General features: G+C 45.8%; 1 protein-coding gene across 11 annotated transcripts in view; it reads right to left on the bottom strand.

Moving 5' to 3' along the window:
* Dzip1l (DAZ interacting zinc finger protein 1 like) overlaps nucleotides 1-14,650 on the bottom strand; it is a 31,196-nt gene extending 16,546 nt beyond the window's left edge. For 3 of the 11 annotated variants that reach the window (XM_047565281.1, XM_047565276.1, XM_047565274.1), the window contains exons 1-6: nucleotides 10,110-10,252; nucleotides 6,902-7,486; nucleotides 5,156-5,240; nucleotides 2,779-2,900; nucleotides 1,905-2,066; nucleotides 966-1,094 (exon numbers count right to left, since the gene is read on the bottom strand). In XM_047565281.1, coding sequence (XP_047421237.1) covers nucleotides 966-1,094; nucleotides 1,905-2,066; nucleotides 2,779-2,900; nucleotides 5,156-5,240; nucleotides 6,902-7,486; nucleotides 10,110-10,112 — 1,086 coding nt within the window. In that variant the 5' untranslated portion in view covers nucleotides 10,113-10,252. Of the gene's footprint in view, nucleotides 1-965; nucleotides 1,095-1,904; nucleotides 2,067-2,778; nucleotides 2,901-5,155; nucleotides 5,241-6,901; nucleotides 7,487-10,109; nucleotides 10,255-12,253; nucleotides 12,391-14,007; nucleotides 14,216-14,259 lie in introns of those variants that run through there. The other 8 variants (XM_047565272.1, XM_047565275.1, XM_047565278.1 and 5 more) reach the window with 7 other exon arrangements.
* Nucleotides 14,651-18,770: the final 4,120 nt, after the last annotated feature.

The following is an 18,770-nucleotide window of genomic DNA, read 5'->3' as shown; positions in this document are numbered from 1 at the left end:
CACAATCAGAACAACAGAGGGCTGGGCTAATTTGCACACATTACCCACAAATGGGCAAGAAAAACATCAATAATAGAAAAATTGGCAAAGAAGATGAACAGAGTTGGTAGAAAAAGAACAGCTCGGCTGGGGAGATAGCTCAGCTGGTAGAGTGCTTGCCTCACAAGCACAAGGCCCTGAGTTCGATTCCCCAGTACCGCAAAAAGAAAAAGAACAGCTGCTTTATGATGTGTGTGACTGAAGTATCAACAGGTGGAAACACAGCATTGCTGAGAGTTAGACTTGAAGCTTTCTCTCAACCACCCTGGAGAGCAGAAACAGAAGCATAAGTGATTTCATGACTATCAACTGCCCTTCCTTGCCTTGGAATTATCAGTGACACAGACCACCTGTAACTAAACTAGAGTAAGATTCACCCAAGTGGTGGCCAGAGCCACCTCCTATCAGCTGGGTGAGAGCAGATCGTATATAAGTTTTCCCAGCTTCACTCAGTGACCTCACCTCACATTGCTACCATAAAATCAGCCATAGTGGGAATATTTACACCCCAGCAAATGGCCAATACTACAAATCAAAGCTTTATTTTAGCTCCAGAGATTGAGTTTAGTTGCTCATTTACCACCACACCACTGGGTTCATCCTAAATATCTTCAAATCCAGGAGACCATCACACTTTCTGAACTGTTTCACAACTGGTTAGGTTAAAAATGGGGACAAAGATGTCAAATAAGAAACCAACCCATATATGTTGGTATATATTTTGAAAAGATGTCAGCCAAGTCAGACCTTGTACTCTGAGCACCAGCCTTGTCTGGGAACCTTATGCATTGGCACAAGGTCTGAAAATACAGACCTTTGATGTCTATCAATTCCCCTAAATTGGTACGGCAAAAATGAGAGGCTTCCTTGGGGATAACAAGGTTCGGGGTTTGCTCTGGAACCTTGAAAGCACACAGCATGATCACCTGAATCTCCATCTTCTCTCTCAGGGCCTGGAGCTCCTGCGCCTGCCTGAGTCGCTCCTCTGATTCTTCATCCTGCAGTGATCCAAGGTGGGACTCTGTTGCACTGTGGGACCGCAATGCCTGCAGTTTCTGAAAAGGCCAGGATATCATTTAGTTTAGAAGAAAATCTAGTCATCATGTTGACTTTTATACCTTACCCCAACTGCGAACCCTCAACCAGTCCTACTAAACACCCACATGCCTGCAAATGTTCACATGAATCAGCATTCCCCTTCACGAGGGTTGTCCTGAGGGCTCAGCCCTGGCACAGGAGAAGCAAGCTCCCAGGGAAAGACAGAACCCAAGAGAATCCTTTCGATTCCACTAAAATTCTGCTATTCTCAAAATCCTGAGCTTGCCTGACGGTTGCCCCATTTCTTCCTCAGTCTGGAATGTGCTATGGAGAAGCAGACTCTCAGAGCCCATGGGAAGGGCTCAAGCACCTCAGGCCACCCCCTGAGGCCTCCTGCCCCTCTTCCACAAAACAAAAAGTCCTGGTTATCACCTAAAGGGCTGGCTTTGCATATCAGAGCCCAGTAACCAATACCTGGTGATTCCAGAGCTAGCAGAGTGTGCGAAGGAAAAGGCACAGAAAATTGGATCAAAGAGGAAATACTGAGGGCTGGGTGTTTAGCTCAGTGGTAGAGCACTTGCTTAGCACATATGAGGCTCTGGTTCAACCCCCAGCACCAAATAAAAAACAGCAAAGAGACAGAACTGTCTTTCCACCCACCTGTGGTTATTTTAAAAAACATATCACTATTGTGCTAACAAAAGCAACACATATGCATCCATATACTGCATAAAAATAAATAAAATTAATGTAAACAAAGAAATGAAGTCTTGAGAATAAGCAGGTTTTCAAAAAAAGAACTTTGAAATGCTCTTTATGTTGGGCACCTCTTCTAACGTAGAGTTCTGGTTGGCAACGATTTTAAATTCATCCCAAAATAACTGTTTTAACTTGTCTATTTCCCCATAGAGCTTGGTCTGCTCTTTTTCTTTCCATTCATCGAATTGCTTCTTAGCTTCTATTTCCCTCTGACGAGTAAACTCTGCTTCCTACCAAAAAGAAAGAAAGAAAAAAAAAAGCAAGAACAATGTAATTATTAATTCCACAGTATAGCAAATATTTGCTGAGGACCTGCAAAGGCCCCCATTCATGCAAGTCACCATGGCACCATGGAGATCCAAAGGGTATTTGTCCCACTGTCCCTGTTGTTTGGACCTACAACTAGCCATTCTAAATCAGCCTTACCTAAATTGTGAAGTCCCTTGAGGATAGGACTTGTCTTCTCTTTCTTTATAATCCTGACAATGCCTGGCATAATTGGTACTTAATAAATGCATGCAGAGAAGATGAATGATGAATGAATACATGAAACAAGTTTGTCTTTTCATTTGGCAAATATTTACTAAGCGTTTCTCCCAGGCTGGGTTCTGGAGCTTTCGGAATCAAACCAAGTCTTTGTCCTCAGAAAACCAACTAATAGGGTAATGTACGGAGTTAAAATTCAAGTTCAAATGACTTCAGGGGGTGCTGACTAAGGCAGGAATCTCCAACTCTCCACTCTACTTTTGGCTACACAGATCTGGCAAAATAATTTGATTTTCCCTTCCAGACTACCTAACATAATTTGCCACATCCAAGAAGTCTCCATTGTAGCTCTACCTCCCAGCTCTGGTAACCTGGAATTTCAGTCCCGGGGGATTCATGTGCATCAGAGGTCTGGGTAGCCAGTGACCTGAGTCTCCCTGTGTCCTCTGTGCCCACCTGGAGCTGCCGCTGCCTCTCGGCTTCCCTCTGGGCTTCCAGCTCCCCTTGGGTCCACTTTAGCTTGGCCCGTAGCTCTTCCAACACCTCCTCCACAGGCTGCTCCTGCTGCTTCTGCTTTCCTGGGGGTCCACAGCAAGAGAGATGGAAAGGCAATGGAGGGTAGTCTCTTGCCTCTGCAGTCACATCTCAGTCTGAGACCAGCTTGGCTACCTAGTTTATTGACCTTGGGCAAAGCACATAACCTTCCCGACCCTCTGTTTCCCCAAACTGCAAAACGGAAATCACAGTTCAGAGGGTATAGTGAGGATAAAATGTGATAATGCAAAGTGCTCAGCATAGTGCCTGCATGACAGCTCAATAAATGTGAATTATTATTGGACTGTCATTTCAAATAAGCATTCTGACAGTAGTGTCACATGGAAATAGGAAATTACTAGAGTACCAGAAATAGAATTCCAGCGTGCATGGGCCGTTTGTTGACATAAAGAACTTATCTATGTATCATCACAACAGAGAGAAATGCAAAGAAATGAAAATAATTATAGTTTTAAGGCCTTTATTCAGTAACATAATTTAAATGCACAGTTTTAAATTTCAAGTGAAAAAAAAGGCAGCATGAAAAAAATTTTAACCAAGGTTGCTTTAAGTGTCTACTTTAAATTTTGTAATCGACAGATAAAATAATATGTATTTATCATGCACAAAGTGATGCTTTGAAGTATGTACACACTTTAAATTGATTAAATCTAGCTAATTTAACTATGCATTATCTTATTGGGGCAGTATTTTTTGTGTGAGAACATATAACAGTCTCTCTCTGAACATTACTTCCAATTTTTTAAGTTAAACAATGATCCAGAATGAATTATAAAAATTGCAATACATATAAATAAAAGTAAGAGTAAAGGATTAAAGAAAAAGACACCAATTATTTCTAAATGTTTATTAGTTTTTAAAGTATTACTTAGTGATTTCTAGATAGAGGCTACTATTATTAAAGTTCGAATCTTTTTCTTTGAAAAGAAGTGGTTTTATCAGTTTGAATTTTTTTGGAAACAAGTGGTTTTTAAGAGTATAAGTTGTTTTGGTTTAGTAAAGAGATTTCTGGCAAGTACAGAACAGGAGAGCTAGGCCTCTGGGAAGCCCACTGCCGGAGAATAAGATGTCAAGAACACTCACGTAGCAAAAGTGGCCTTTAGAACTTATTTCCCTACTCCTTAGGTTAAGGAAATGTTAAGAGATATGTACGAAGAGAATGTCAATCATCCTGTGATATATAACAGGGAAAAGTTTGAATAACCCATATATTCAGTGGGAGAATATTATGAAATAAATTATGATAGCCACATAATATAATACAATTCAGTCATCAAAAATTCTATTTTCAAAGATAATTTAGTGTAGAAAATATAATATATTCTTAAGTGAAAAGAAGCAATAGTCAAAATTGCATCTTATGTACATATGTACATATGTACACAGAAAAAACTGACAGTACACCAAAATATTAACTGCTGGTGATCTTGTCCATGGTTTTTATTTTCTCTTTCCTATTTTCTTGTTTTTAAAGTGTCTGTATCAAAGACATATATTTTTACCAACAAACCAGTATTTAAGAAATGGAAATCTGTTTTTCTTTTGCAGCCTCTGATACAGGCTCAAGAACTAGATACAGAATAAAGGAATAGAGGCTAGGCATGCCATACTGTTTTAAAAAGAGAATTCAAGTGATAGAAAATAGGAAAAAAAAGTTCTCTTTAATGGGATTTTTATATTTATATCATATATTAAATGTATCTTACTGTACGGTTATTTCTATTGAACCTCAAAGAGTAGACATAAAGCATGAAGAGCTCTCTATGGGAACAACATTCATTCAGCCTTGGTACTCATTTTGGAGTTCAAAATGGTAAAATGTTTAAGTGATTAAGCTCAAGTACATAGAAAAGTCAGAGAACTGGTCTGACTGCTCCTTTACCCCACAGCCAGCCTCATAAAACTGCTTATTCACAGATAACTGGGAGGCAAGGGTCCTCACAAGCCACCTATCTGCCCGTCCCATTCACAGGGAAGTCCATGGAAATCCAGAGCGGGAGCAATGACTAAGGTGACATCATAGACAGGGACAAAGCTAAGACTGGAACCCGCCTGTACCACACCCGGCTCCTCTTCCCCATATAGGCAGTGGACAACTCATCCAGCCCCCTGTGGGGTCCCCCTCTGTGCACAATGGATCACCCCCCCATCCTTTCCTGGATGATGAGACTCTAGAGCACAGTTGGGTGTATAGGTGCCCCCGGTCCACTGAATGCCAGCCCACGACCTTAATCAGTCTCAGGGCCCACCCCCCAACCCCAAATGCTACCTGACTCACCTCCTTCTGCCACTCCTGCATGCCTGCGCTGGATATGGCCCCGGAGGAAGGTGGCATTCATGAATGTCTTGTCACATAAGTGGCACTACACAGAAGGGAAGCAATTGGGAGTGCAGCATTAGATCCCCTTAGATGGGCTGGAATCTTTCATATATCAAAACACCCTTCCCTTGGGACCCCTGGACTGCTTCAGAAACAAAGAATTTGAGGAGCTGGGAATGCAGCTCAATGGTAGAGAACATGCTTAACTGGAGGGCCCTGGAGTCGATCTCCAGCACTACCGAAAAAAATAAATAAATAAATAAAAGAGAAAAGAAATTAAGAAGGTTTGACTGAGTAGCAGTGGGTGACATCTGTCTGATACTACCAGTACTCTGGGGAACTCTGAACACTGACTGGGTATTTGATGATACTGAGGAATTTCTGTTGATTTTTCAGGGTGTGATGATGGTGGTGTGTTCATGTTTCAAAATGGGATCCCTTGCCCTTTAGAGATACATACTGAAACATTACAGACACAAGCATAGGACCAATACACTTCAAGGTGGTCCAGCAGTGGGGAAATGGGCTTATGGCATGGTGCTGGCCACAAGATGAGAACTGCTGGGCTGGACAGTGCGTAGATGAAGGTTCATTATATTATCCTCTCTGCTTTGGTATATGTTTCAAATTTTTCATAATAAAAAGTCTTCATTAAAAACACCAGTGCCAGGCTAGGGGTGTGGCTCAGTGGTACAGTACTTGCCTAGCATGCTCAACAACCCGAAAATAGAAAAAAGACTCTCAGCTGGTGTTGAAGAATTGACGTGGGGTGAAAATCTAGTATCCGAGTATTGTGAAGGGGTAAAAATACAGGTCACCCATTAACCCCCAATTTATGAGTTTCTAGAAACCTAAACCAACATGACCTGTGCCCATACCCTCAGGGCCTGGCCACTGTGACAATTTATTAAAGGGCAAATGTCTCCAGTCCCCACTTTCCATGGAGATAGATTCCAATGCTCAAATGCTGCCCAGGGTAATGAACCATCCAAGTGAACAGTGGAGCCCCCTTCCAAAAATGGGGCCTGCTATTCTCATGCCACACACCGATTCTACACAGCCACATCTTTACACAGCACGCTCTATACACACACTCTCCATGCACATACACACCCTCCATAAAGACACATATACTTAGGTACATACACTTTGTGTCCCTCATTTCTTCACATACACATCCATACACACACCCTCCATAAGCACAAACACACTTTCCTTACACACTTATACACCATGCTTTGTTGTACACTTCATAATAAGCCAGTCTAAGCATATGTGACAAGCCACTACTCTCCATAAACACAAGCATCATTTGCTGAGGGACCTCCAAGATTCACACACATTAAATACACATATTCATACCATCCACACACATATACATATTCTCCATACATTTACAAATACACACACTAGACATGCACCCTGTCCATAAACACATACCTACTGCATGCACTCCACCCTGCATACATATCTCTCACATGTATACAGCTACACGCACATATATAAACATGAACACACAGAGTAGAACCTGATCAGACGTGCTCAGTATCTCAGACCATCAGTAATAACTCTAAAATCTACTCCTAAAAGTGAGAATGACCCGCAGTGGCCTTATGGCCCAGGACTGTGCTGGCCAGGTGGTCTGGTGCCTGGGGCACACAGCCCCCGACTCTCCCCACCTTGTGCGCCACGGTAGTTCCTCACCGTGTGGTAGCTGTGGACGCCTGTCTGCATCAGCAGCTGCTGCAGGGTGCTGATCATCTTGCGACGTCGGCGACTCTCTTCCCGCACACCCTTGAGCTCATTGGCCTGGCGGCCCAGCTCCTGCTGGCCCCGCTGCTGCTGGCCCAGGCTGGCCTGCAGCCGTGCCTCCAGCTGGGCAACACTGGCAGTCAGGCAATCCTGGCAGTGCAGCAGGTACTCTATGATGAGTTGCGCCAGGCGCAGCACCTTGAGCAGCACCGGGTCCACGGGGTGCCCACAACGGCTGCACACCTCCCGGTCCAAGTTGCAGAAGGTAACGCCTGCAATGTTCTCCTGCAGAGTGGCCACATCCAGCTCCCGAGCCACGCGGTCCACATCCAGGGCACTAATACGCCTCCAGTCTATGCTCTCATTGCGAGGCTGGAACTTGAAAGTGGGGAGTGTGTAGGCCCCAAAGTGGGGGCTGCTAATACCACCCTCAGCAGTGGCAGCTGGGGACTGCATGGAGGGGAGAAGCACTGGGCTGTCCACTGGGCTGTGGTGCCACCAAGGCCACGGCAGCTGACCAAGGAGCTGAAAGAGAGCCTGAAAAATGAGAAGAGAATCCAAGTTAAGCAAGGTGTGTGTGGCTGCATGTACTGTCCAGCTGGTCAGCAAGAGCCCGAGCGGGTCAAGTGGTTGCAGTGTGAGTGGTACACACTGACGTGGCCAGAGTCGTGGAAAGGAAGGGTGTGGGCTTTGCAATTAATTGCACAGGTAGAGATTTGAATCCTCTGCCTTGGGCAAGTTCCTTCCCTTTAAGCCTCCTGAACATCTGAGGGATCAGAAGATCCATTTATCAGAATCATGAGGAATAAGGCAGGTGAAACATCCAGCCTAGGGCCTGGCACAGAGTAGGTTGTCAGTAAACCCTTCAAGACCCACTGCAGGAGTCCCTGGCAGAGAAATTTGTCAGAGGGAGCTGTCAACTGTACATGTGCCTCAGGACAATGTCCAACCACTTGCCATGGGTGGCAGAACCACCTGATAGCCACCCAATCCTTGCCTTCTCCTGTCACTACAGGATTCCAGTAGAGCCCGGGTGGACGACATTTCCCAGCTTCCCCTGCAGTAAGGTGTGATCATATAGCTAAATTCTCTCCCGTGGAATGTAGGTGAAGATGTCTAACTCTGCCAGGAAGGGCTCGAGACAGCTGCCATGTCTCTGCTCTGATTACACTCAATCCAGAACAAGCTTTCTCCCTTCAGTTTTTGCTATGCTGGGAATTGAGCTGAATATAGTTTGATGATATCAGTGGGCATTTAAAATGAATATTCCAGTACTAAGAATTATGATTTGGGCTTGGGTTGTAGCTCAGAGGTAGAACACTCGCCCAGCATGCACGAGGCCCTGGGTTCTACCCCCAGCACTGAAAAAAAAAAAAAAAAAGTAATTTAAGTTAAAGTAAAAAAAAAATAGGTTCTTAAAAAAAAGAACTACAATTTACTCTATAGACAAACTCACATGTGTAAAGGTAATTGAGAAAAAATTGTCATTGTAGTACTGTTTATAAAACTGAAGTACATGGGCTGGGGATATAGCTCAGTTGGTAGAGTGCTTGCCTTGCAAGCACAAGGCACCACACATACACACAAAAAAAAGTGAAGTACAAGGGGAAAAAAGAAAAGGGACACAATGAATTGCTATAAAATAAAACACAGGAAAGCTATTGATAAGTATAAGCTTTACAGTAAGAATTCATATATTAATATACATATATAGACTTTCATTTGTTTTAATGATGTATTAATATAATCACATTTACTAGCTCAAAAATTATGTATTATTAATTATTAATAGTATTTATAAATATTAGTTATTTATGTATGTCACTCTGGAATGATCACCTATGAGAGGAGGGCAATGGGAGTATAAAATAATAAATGAATGAATTGATAGATGTTGTATGGATGTTCAGATAAATAGGCCTTACACAGACCAAAGATAATCTGAATAATCTATATCTATTATAAATATATAAAAATATATAATTATTATTCATGCATACAATTCATGTATCCATAGGATTTCACAAACATGGGCAATTCTTGAAAGATGGACAAAACACTGTCAGCAATGGATACTTCCAGGCAATGGAAAGAAAAGCTAGAGGACTTCTATTTTTCCTTCTCCACCTCTCTATACTATTTGAAGTTCCCTCGAGGTACTTTACCCCATTTAATCAAGGTACATGTTACCCCATTTAATCAAGTTCTTTCTGGATTAAGTGATTCAGACTTGTAAATGTAGTTGAAAGAGAAGAAAGACCTTTGACCTCAGGAAGGAGAAAGGCCTTGAGGAGAGGGGAGGCTGAGCGGGCAGAGGGGACGGCCTCCAGGAAAGCACCTGGCCTTCCTGAGCTGTCCTACCTGTGACTGGCACTGTATGAAGTAGAAGAGAAGCATGGCACTCACAACTCAGGGAGTCCACATAAGAACTTACAAACAGGCACAGGATTATCATTCCCAGTTCACAAATCAGGAAATGGTATCTGGAGAGGTTGAGTGTCTTGCCCTAGCAAGGAGACCAGGGTTGAAGTGCCAGTACACATGCCCCGGCTCCAAAGCTTGTGAACTTTGAACTACTCAGTGCTGATTCTTGGGGTTATTGTTCCCAAAACTGTACTCTGACTAGAGTCTCATTCCTCTTCCCTCAAACTTTTAACTCATTCATTCATTGAGGGTACACCTCCTTGGGCCCAGGCCTGTGCCTGGCACTAGGGCTTCCCAGGTATATTAACCACACACCTGCTCCCCACTCTCTAGCTCAGTGTGGCTCCTTCTTGTCACAGCACCAAGTGCCTCTTCGCCTGATCTTGAGACTGCCCACAGGATGCTGCCGACCCATCTTTCCAGTTTCAGCTTCCTTCTTTTTTAAAAAATATTTTTATTAGTTGTTGATGAACCTTTATTTATTTATTTGTATGTGGTGCTGAGAATCGAACCCAGTGCCTCACACTTACTAGACAAGTGCTCCACCACTGAGCCGCAAGCCCAGCCTCAGCTTCCTTCTTTTCTCGGCTCCTCTTCCCTAACATACTCCAAAAACATAACCATCCAGAATAAGCACACACCCCAGGGCTATGAGAAGACCAGCACATTTCTACTACCCTACTAACATGCCAGATTATGGGGGGAAAAGAAAGGAGTTGGGTGACATGGTACTCACCATGCTTAGCTCCAAGCTAACTGCACCACTGGGGCCTCAGAGACAACTGCTCACAACAAGCGGTGCCTCAGAGCAACAGCAGGTTACCAGGCATGCTGTGGGCAAGGGTAACAGGACACCTGCTTCCTGTCCTCCCATAGACCATGAGCTCACCTGAGAACTTCACTCTTTAACTATTTAAGCTTTGGCCTCAGCTGCTTGCCAGCAGTCCTCTGCAAGAACAAGGCCAAGAACTGCCCAGCACCAACTCTCTCGGCTCTCCTCCCACCTCTCTGCCTGCTCCCTCCAGCCTCCTCTGTAAACAGTGACTGTCCTTTTACCTTTCATTTAAAGCAGGACTGCCAGTGTCCCTCAAGATTTTTCTGTTCACCCATGACCCATTCTCCCTGCACACTGTCCTGGGGATGAGCTCACACATACCACAGCTTCAACGACCACAGGCCGGCTCTAGCCTGAGCCTTGGACACCCCCAAATCTCTTTCTCTCTGGCCTTCCTCTCTTATGACACTTAGGCCCAACCCTTCTAAACTGATGACACCAGAAGTTGCAAACCCAAATTCTACCAATACCAGGAAAAGATCCCTGACCAAGGTCCAGAGGGTGGATTCAAACACAGGCAGCCCAATTCCAGTCTGGCCACTATTGAGTGCCACCTCTTGGTATAGGCCTTCAGTCACCTCCTTCTTATCCTACTGAGAGTGGATGCATGCTTCAAGGCCCCGCTTGTCATGATTACCACCATAAAGCCCTTCAGGCCCACAGTCAAAATGCCCTGGCCCTCTTGGTGTTCCAGAGCAGCGAGTGTACACTCTAGTCTGTGTGGGGTGGCTGTTCACCCATCCATCAGCACATCCATCAGCACACAATTCCTGAACCCCTGCTAAGTGCTAGGCACCAGGACTCACACTCAGAATTGGTGGTGACCTAAGCGACAGTCCCTGCCATTGTTGATTAAGAGTTAACATCTGTGGACTCTGACTATGTTCCACATACAGTACTAAAGTTCTATGCATATTATCCCATTCAATTCTCATAACAACCCATTATACAGATGAAGAAACTGAGAGAGGGAACAGAGAGAGGAAATGACTTTCACACAATTATATAACTGCAGTGTCTGGCTCCAGAGTTTGTTCTCCAAACAGGGAGAAAAACACAGAAATTACCTGCAGAGTGGTAGGTGCCAGAAGAAGAACTAGAAGAGGGTGCTGTGGGAGCACCAAGGAAGGTCCCATACTGGAATATTTCTGTGTTTCTCCTCCCCAGCTCCCAGCTTTCCAGGCCTTCACCAAGGCTCATTCACACCTGTTGTATTCCAGCCCCCGACCCATTTTCCTGAGATCACATTGCTATAGAACTGAGCAAAATTGTCCAAATCTTGGAATAGCTGCCTACATTCTTGGGGTCTTGAAGAAATGAGGCTATGGACCACCAAGAATTAGTGTAAAGAGCAAAAACAGAGTTAGGAGTCCTTCATTTGAACTCACTGGAGCGAAATGCCACTCAAGACATAGAAAAATGCTAGATTTGTTGACCATCTGTGTCCACAGGTTGAATCCACTGGCTACTAATAGAAGCAGAGTGTGCAGGAGCCCTGTGGGTGGGCTCTGGCCCACCAGTGAGGCATCCCAGTACCCACATTGACTGTCACTATGTGGCCTTGGTGTTATAGCTTGCATCCTGAGTCACCCTTAAACCTTTGCCTTCACACTCTGAGCATATTCCTTAAATACAGGTAGCAGAACCACTCACAGTTATACAGGATTTTGAATTAGGTTTTACTGTACCCCAAAAGTACCATGTCTATCTTCCTCTAGAACCCCAACAGTCTAATTCCCAGAAGTCCTAGGGCCCTGGCATCAAAAGGTAACGCAGAACTGTGGGAATTTGAAGATGATGATGATATCATAATAGCCTACACATAGCCTTGTTAAGTAGCTATGATTTGCGTCATCTGACATATGTAGAAACCAAGGTTCAGAGAGGTGAAGAAACCTGCCCCAAGTTGCTACTAAGCAACCAAGTTCTGTCTGACTTCAAAGCTTTAGAATTATGCCAAACTAACTCCCAATAATGATATGGGGGGGGGGGGCGGGTGATGATGAAGACATATAAATTATTTCCCATTAAGAAAATTACAGTACCTGAGACCTTCTGACAGAAGTGCAAGGGCTGACAAGGGTTTACAGCAAATCACAACAGGGTCAGTGCTGGAGATCTTAAAATCTCCCTGTGTCTTGCAGGGCTAGGCTGAACACGACTCAACTCCACAGCTTGCTTTCTGGTTAGGGTAGGCAGAAGACAAAGCCAAGTGAGAGTGTGGCAGGTTACCTGGAAACCACATGCTCCAGGGGCAAGGTCAGGTTCTCTCTTGACTGAATTATCAGAACATTGCTTTCAGCACATCTGGGAATAGACACTTGAGGTAGAGATGACTAACTGCCATTAGGAAATCTGAAGCTGTGTTATCCACCTCTTCACGTTTTAATGGGACCCTTGGAAACTTCCCTTCCCCATCCCAGTTCAATATGATGAATTAATAACCCAAAAGAACATTTGTGCTAGCACTTCATTATGGGAGAGTTGGCATCTAACAATGGCACTCCCATACCAATAGAGATAACCCATCTACCACCCTTGCTTTGCCCACGCCCAGGGAAAGGGTGGTCACCACCCGTAAGGCAGTCATCCCACTATGGAACAGTTCCTGAAGAACCTGCATCTCTTCTGAAATCTCCCCACCTAAAATCAATCAAAGATAACTTCCACAAAATTGGCCAAATGCCTGATTTTTTTTAATTTAACTTGACAGCTGGACAACAACAAAGTACTATCTTTTTTCTCCCTCAAGAAAGCCCCCAAGAGGAGATTCTGAAGGGTGCCAAGCTTCTAAGGGGCTGCCAAGCAATCATTTACAAACCTGCCCTGGCTTCCAAACCTGCCCTGGCTTCCAAACCTGCCCTGGGGAACTGGGGCTCGTCATTAGTGCTAATTGCTATGGCTGCCAAGGAAACCTTCCCACAGTTTGCAAACAGGCTCTGTACACAGCACAGGCAAGGGAGTGCAGGAGACTCTGGTGGAGATCAGAGGGACCCAGGGGCTTTCCTGGATTCTGTGGTTTTCTAAAGAAAGGAGTCCCCCTTTCCCCTCTTCCCTGTCTCTCCCAGGAGCTGCATTCACTGTCACAGCCTTCAAATAGCAAGAGAGAGATCCAGTCCACCAGGCATGGTGGCTCTCTCCCTTACAGTTGGTCTCCTATTCACAGCGACTTTAAGGAGGTGGTTTAATTTTATTTATTAACTTCCAGGAGGTAGTTTAATTTTATTTATTAACTTCCAGGAGGTAGTTTAATTTTATTTATTTACTTTTGAGTGAAAGGGTGCTATGGAATGAACCCAGGGAGGGCCTAGCACATGCTAATCTCCAAATCTACCACTGAGCTACTGTAAGTTTTGCCACAAAAGGATTCTCTATAAAATAAAAGTAGGGGTGGGATTTGACTGATGCCCCTTGAAAGTATTTTAGAGGTGAGGACGGAATGATCTACCTTCGGAGATGCAGAATTGCCAAAAACAAACCAAACAAGCTTTCCACGCCCTCGCCCGGTACTAAGCAAGTCTCCCGTGTACTTCTACCCACGACCACCTCAAATTCACAATGCTGTTGCTGCCGCCTGCTAAACTCCAGTCCAGGAGTGGAACCAGTAAACAGTTGCCAACATGTTTGTTTAAAAAGTCGTCTAACTAAAAGATCTCCCTTTATCATCAAGCCCCCTAAATCACATTTTTTTCCCCAAAAAGTAAAAACGCAAGGCCTCCAGGGAAGCCGAGGCCCGGGGGATCAGTGGTTCCGGCAGCGCGCCTCCGTCGCCCGGGTGAGTCCTTCCCTCCCGGGGTACCTCGGTCCCGAGCAGGCCAAAGGGGCTGGTGCGGAGTGCCCAGCGGAGCCCAGAGAGCGGCCGGTCGGGAGGCAGAGCTGGCGGGCCACTCAGTCCCGGCGCGGGGCTGGGCCCCTGCGGGACGCGCAGGGCCGCTAAGGTTGAACCGCCCGCCGCCCACGGTCGGGATCGCTCCGACTGCAGCCACGCTGCCTTCCCGCTCCCCTCCTGGGCTGAATTCCTGGCATAGTTTTCCCAGCCGGCCCGGCTCACCAGGGGGTTCCCCGGAGCTGGGGGCAGCGGGAAAAGGTCTTCTCGCCCCAGGTCCGCCTCCCGACTCACTCCACCGCCCCAGACAGCCCAGAGGCACGGCCCGGAATCCTCGCCAGGCGCGGCCGGGGATGCTTCTTCCCAGCCACCAGCGAGGCTGCGCGCACTCCGAGGCCGGGAGGAGAGGGCGCGCCGCGGCAGCCCCAGGGCGGTCCTCCCGCGGTGGTCGGGGGCCGAGAGCGCCTCCTGACGCTGGCAGCTCTTAGCCGGGGTCTCTAGTGCCTCCTGCTCCTACCGCTGCGTCCCAGCCACTCTAAGGAGAGGCGGAGCCTGTCCCCAGCGTCCCGGGAGGAGCTATTTTTAGATCTGCAACGGATGGGAGGACGCAGGGAATGCCACGTTTAATCCGTTAAGAAAATCCAAGATCCAAGGGAATAGTTCCCTGGCCTGGCTGAAAGCTGGGCGGGGTGAAGCCCAGGGAGGCCAGAGTGCTCCAGCCTCTCCTCCTTTCTCTCCTCCCCCTGGTCCCCACCCCGCCACACGCTCCCTCCCTCCCTCTCCAGGCCCAGAGCGGTTCGCCAGCTGTAAACCGGGCAACTGCAGCTCCCCCCGGCCTCCGCTGACAACTCTGCCCACCCGCCCAAAACTAAAGGGAACCTCCTAGATTTTGATCATAACCCAGTTTAGGAAAATCCTTTGAGTATATGCTCTAGGTTGATCAGATAGCAACTACCTTCCTCACACACACACACCCCCCCCCCAGGCCTTTGCCATGCCAGGAAAACCAGGACTAAACACACACACACACACACACACACAAACACACACAAACACACACACACACACACACACAAACACACACACAAATACACACCTCATTTTCCCTCCTGAATTAGTCCCTGATCCCTTCCCATTCCCACTTTATGCTTTGCCAAGACTCAGAAATTTGGACACTTGTTTTGTCTTGCTTTGCTTTGCTGTTTTAATTTTTGCTTTGTTTAGTTTTGTTAACGTCTTCATTCCAACACACCCTCAGTCTCCCAAACTCTGCATCTTGGGGCAGTCAAAGCAAAAGTACATGGGAATACGTGTTGGCAAGTATGTAGAGAAAATGGAACTTCCGTGCATTGCTGATAGAAATACAAGATGGTAGAGTCACTGTGGAGAACCAAATGGTGGTCCCTCAAAAAAATTAAACATAGAATTGCCATAGGATCCAGCAATTCCACTTCCAGGTATATACCCAAAAGAACTGAAAGCAAGGACCTGAACCGATATTTGCACACTCATGTTTATAATAACATTATTCACAATAGCTAGAAGGTAGAAACAACCCAAATATACACTGGCAAATGGATAGATAAACAAATGTGGTATATAAATACAATGGAATATCATTTAACCTTGAAAAGGAAGATAATTTTGACATATGTTACACCATAAAAGAACTTGGAAAATTGTTTCATTCATTTAGGCTGTTATAACCAAACACCATAGTCTGGGAAACTTGTAGACAACAGATTCATCTCTCACAGTTCTGGAGGCTGGGAAGTCCAAACAGCATATTTGGTGCCTGGTAAGAGCCCATTTCCTGGTTGGTAGGCTGTTGTCTAGCTGTGTCATCACAGGAAGGGTCTGGGTAGCTCTCTCTGGAGTCTCTTTTATAAAGACACAGAACCCAGTCGTGAGGGTTCCACCTTCACGGCCTCATGACATGCCAAAGATCCCACTCCCAATACCATCACAGTGGGAGTCAGGGTTTCAATTCCATTGTGAGGGGACAAAACATTCAGACAAAAGCAAAACATCATGCTACTGTGGTTTGGATATGTGTCCCCCAAAGGTCCCTGTAGTAGAGGGCTGGTCACCAATGTGATGCTGTGGGGAGGTAGTGGAACCTTAAAGATTGTGGCCAAGTAGGAAGTCTTTAGGTCGTTGGGGTTGTGCCCTTGAAGGGATGATGAGACACCAGTCCCTTCTTTCCTGTTTTTCTCCCCTGCTATGAGGTGAGCACTTTTGCTCTGCCACGTGCTTCTGCTGGGATGTGTTACCATATACGCAAAGCAAGGGGGCCAACCACACATGGACTGAAACTTGAAACTGAGAGTCAAAATAAACCTTTTCTCTCTATAAGTTGATTATCTCAGGTATTTGATATAGTGACAGAAAACAGACTAACAGACTAAGTGAAATAAGCTAATCGCAAAAGAAAAAAAGTATTATTTGATTTCACTCAGACAAAGTAACTAGAAATGGTCACATTCATACAGACAGAAAGTAGAACGGTGGCTACCCAGGACTGGGGAAAGGGATAAGGAGCTATTCTTTAATATGGTTGCACAACCATGTGAATGCTCTTCATGCCACTGAATTGTACATTTACAAATCATTAAAATGACAAACTTTGTGCCAGGAATGGAGCACACACCTGTAATCCCAGCTGTTCAGGAGGCTGAGACGGAGGATCACAAATTCAAAGCCACCCTTAGCAATTTAGCAAGGCCGTGTCTCAAAATTTTAAAAAGGCTGGGGATATGGCTCAATGGTTAAGCATCCTTGGGTTCAATCCCTGGCACCAAAAACCTAAATTAAAAAGGCAAACTTACGTTATGTATGTTTTACACAAATCTTAAAATGTAAAATAATAATAATAATAATAATAGCAATAAAGTGTATTGAGCAGAGATCAGGACCAAGTAAGGATGCCTGTAGCCATCTGCTCTGATGGAGAATCTTGTTCTTTCCCTCTTCCCTGGTCAGGACATCCTTTTCACTGAATGGAAGAAAAGTATTCAGACTTTTCAGTCAAAGACACATCTATGTTCCCACGTCCCAAGACGTGTAAGCCTGAGAAAGTCTTGTAACCCCTCTGACCTTCCTTTTTCCCATCTGTGAAATGGGAAAAATAAACTCTACCTAGCAAGGTCCTCATGAGAAAAGAATCGGCTAATGTGTCTCTAGGCCCAGTGGGGCCTGGACAGTCAGTGGGGATCCTCCAGAATTCACACAGTGAAATTTCTCGGACACTTGCTTCTCAGCTCTCTTCACACTGTATCCCTGAAGTTCACAGAAAGCAGCTCTCAAACCTGTGTGCGTGTGTGGGGGGGTGTTCTTTCCACCAGCCCCGACTTCCCCATGAGGTGCCCTCCTTTGCAGGGCTGTTGTCACAAAGCCTGTTTAACATGCACCCTGTCCGCCTTAGCCAACATCCAAAGCCCTCATCTTGGCTGATCAAGACTTCCCACATGTGCAACCCCCACATCTTTCCCTTACTGGGCCTCAGATCAGCACTCAGTACAGGGAAGTTTTGAGTGCCTACTATGTGCTAAGGTCTGTTTTTGGTCCTGAGGACATCAAGAGTTTATGGAGGACTAGACTGCTTAGCACGGGGCAGTTGTCACCCTTGCTGCCACGGCACACGCAAAATTTGGTGACACCAAAAGAGACCCTGTATAGTCCATGACCTAGGAACAAGCCAGAGACTGGCCCCAGATGGCTGGACCAGGAGACAGTCCTGCCACCCAGAGCAGGTGGGTGGCAACTGTTGAGCAAGAGGGCAGGAGGGTGGGTCTTCCATACCGTTTCCATCTTGCCCTCTTCAGCCCGGTGCCAGACACTGGCCCTCTGACCCAGTTCAGCCTGTCAATAGTGTTCGCCTTCCTACACCTCAGGACGTGTCGGGAAATAGCGGTTCATGTCTCAGCAGCCCACAAGAGCAGTGCGCTCTCTGCCACCAACTGCTGACATCACACCTCAGAAGCCGGGTCAGATCCCAGGCTCCTGAAGTGCAGTTCAGGAAAACCCAGGTCTCCCGGGGCTGAGATGCCAGCCATCACTGTGACTGTAGGTCAAAGGTACATTGTTGAGTTTTCACGGTGCGGATATATAGACAGCCAGGCTTACGATGCAGAGTGCGGGGGTACGTAAAAGTCTGCTTTGCAGGTTGCTCTTGAAAAGTGTGAGGATCTGGCAACAAAACACATGTCTAGAGCTGACTGGAGCCCATTCCCTAAAGAGATGACTTTGAAGAAGTCTGTGCACATTCAGAAGAGAACTTTCTCAGGAAAACGTTCTCTTCTGCACAAAAAGAAAAGCAGGGCCATAACAAGGTAACCAGGACCTGGCCGGCTGCAGAAACAAACCTAAGGCTGGCCGGCTGTAATCTGGCCACTCACTGGCTGGAGGAAAGGCTGACTGGCTGTAATCTAGCCGCCCATTGACTGGCAGTAAGGGGGGCAGGATCTGGAAGGAGCTGGTCCCCACCTCCCTTCCTGCCTGGAGCACTTTTCCTTTTGGGGGCAGGATTCCCGTTTGTCAGTTGATGGAGCCAGTATATTGAAAGTAATAGATGTGAAAACATTAGAAAACAACTTTGTGGTATAATAAAAATCTTGTTTATTTTTTAATGCATTAAATGGCAAGATCTAGCATCCGATCTACAAGGAGTGGGAGTGTAAATATTTCAAGATGTCTGCAACAACTTTAATGTGACATGAAAATGCCTGGGATGTTTA

Source organism: Sciurus carolinensis, chromosome 9, assembly GCF_902686445.1.
Source record: "Sciurus carolinensis chromosome 9, mSciCar1.2, whole genome shotgun sequence".
Taxonomy (NCBI): Eukaryota; Metazoa; Chordata; class Mammalia; order Rodentia; family Sciuridae; genus Sciurus; species Sciurus carolinensis.
Note: the sequence above shows the minus strand (reverse complement) of the source record. Positions and strands in the feature narration are given on the sequence as shown.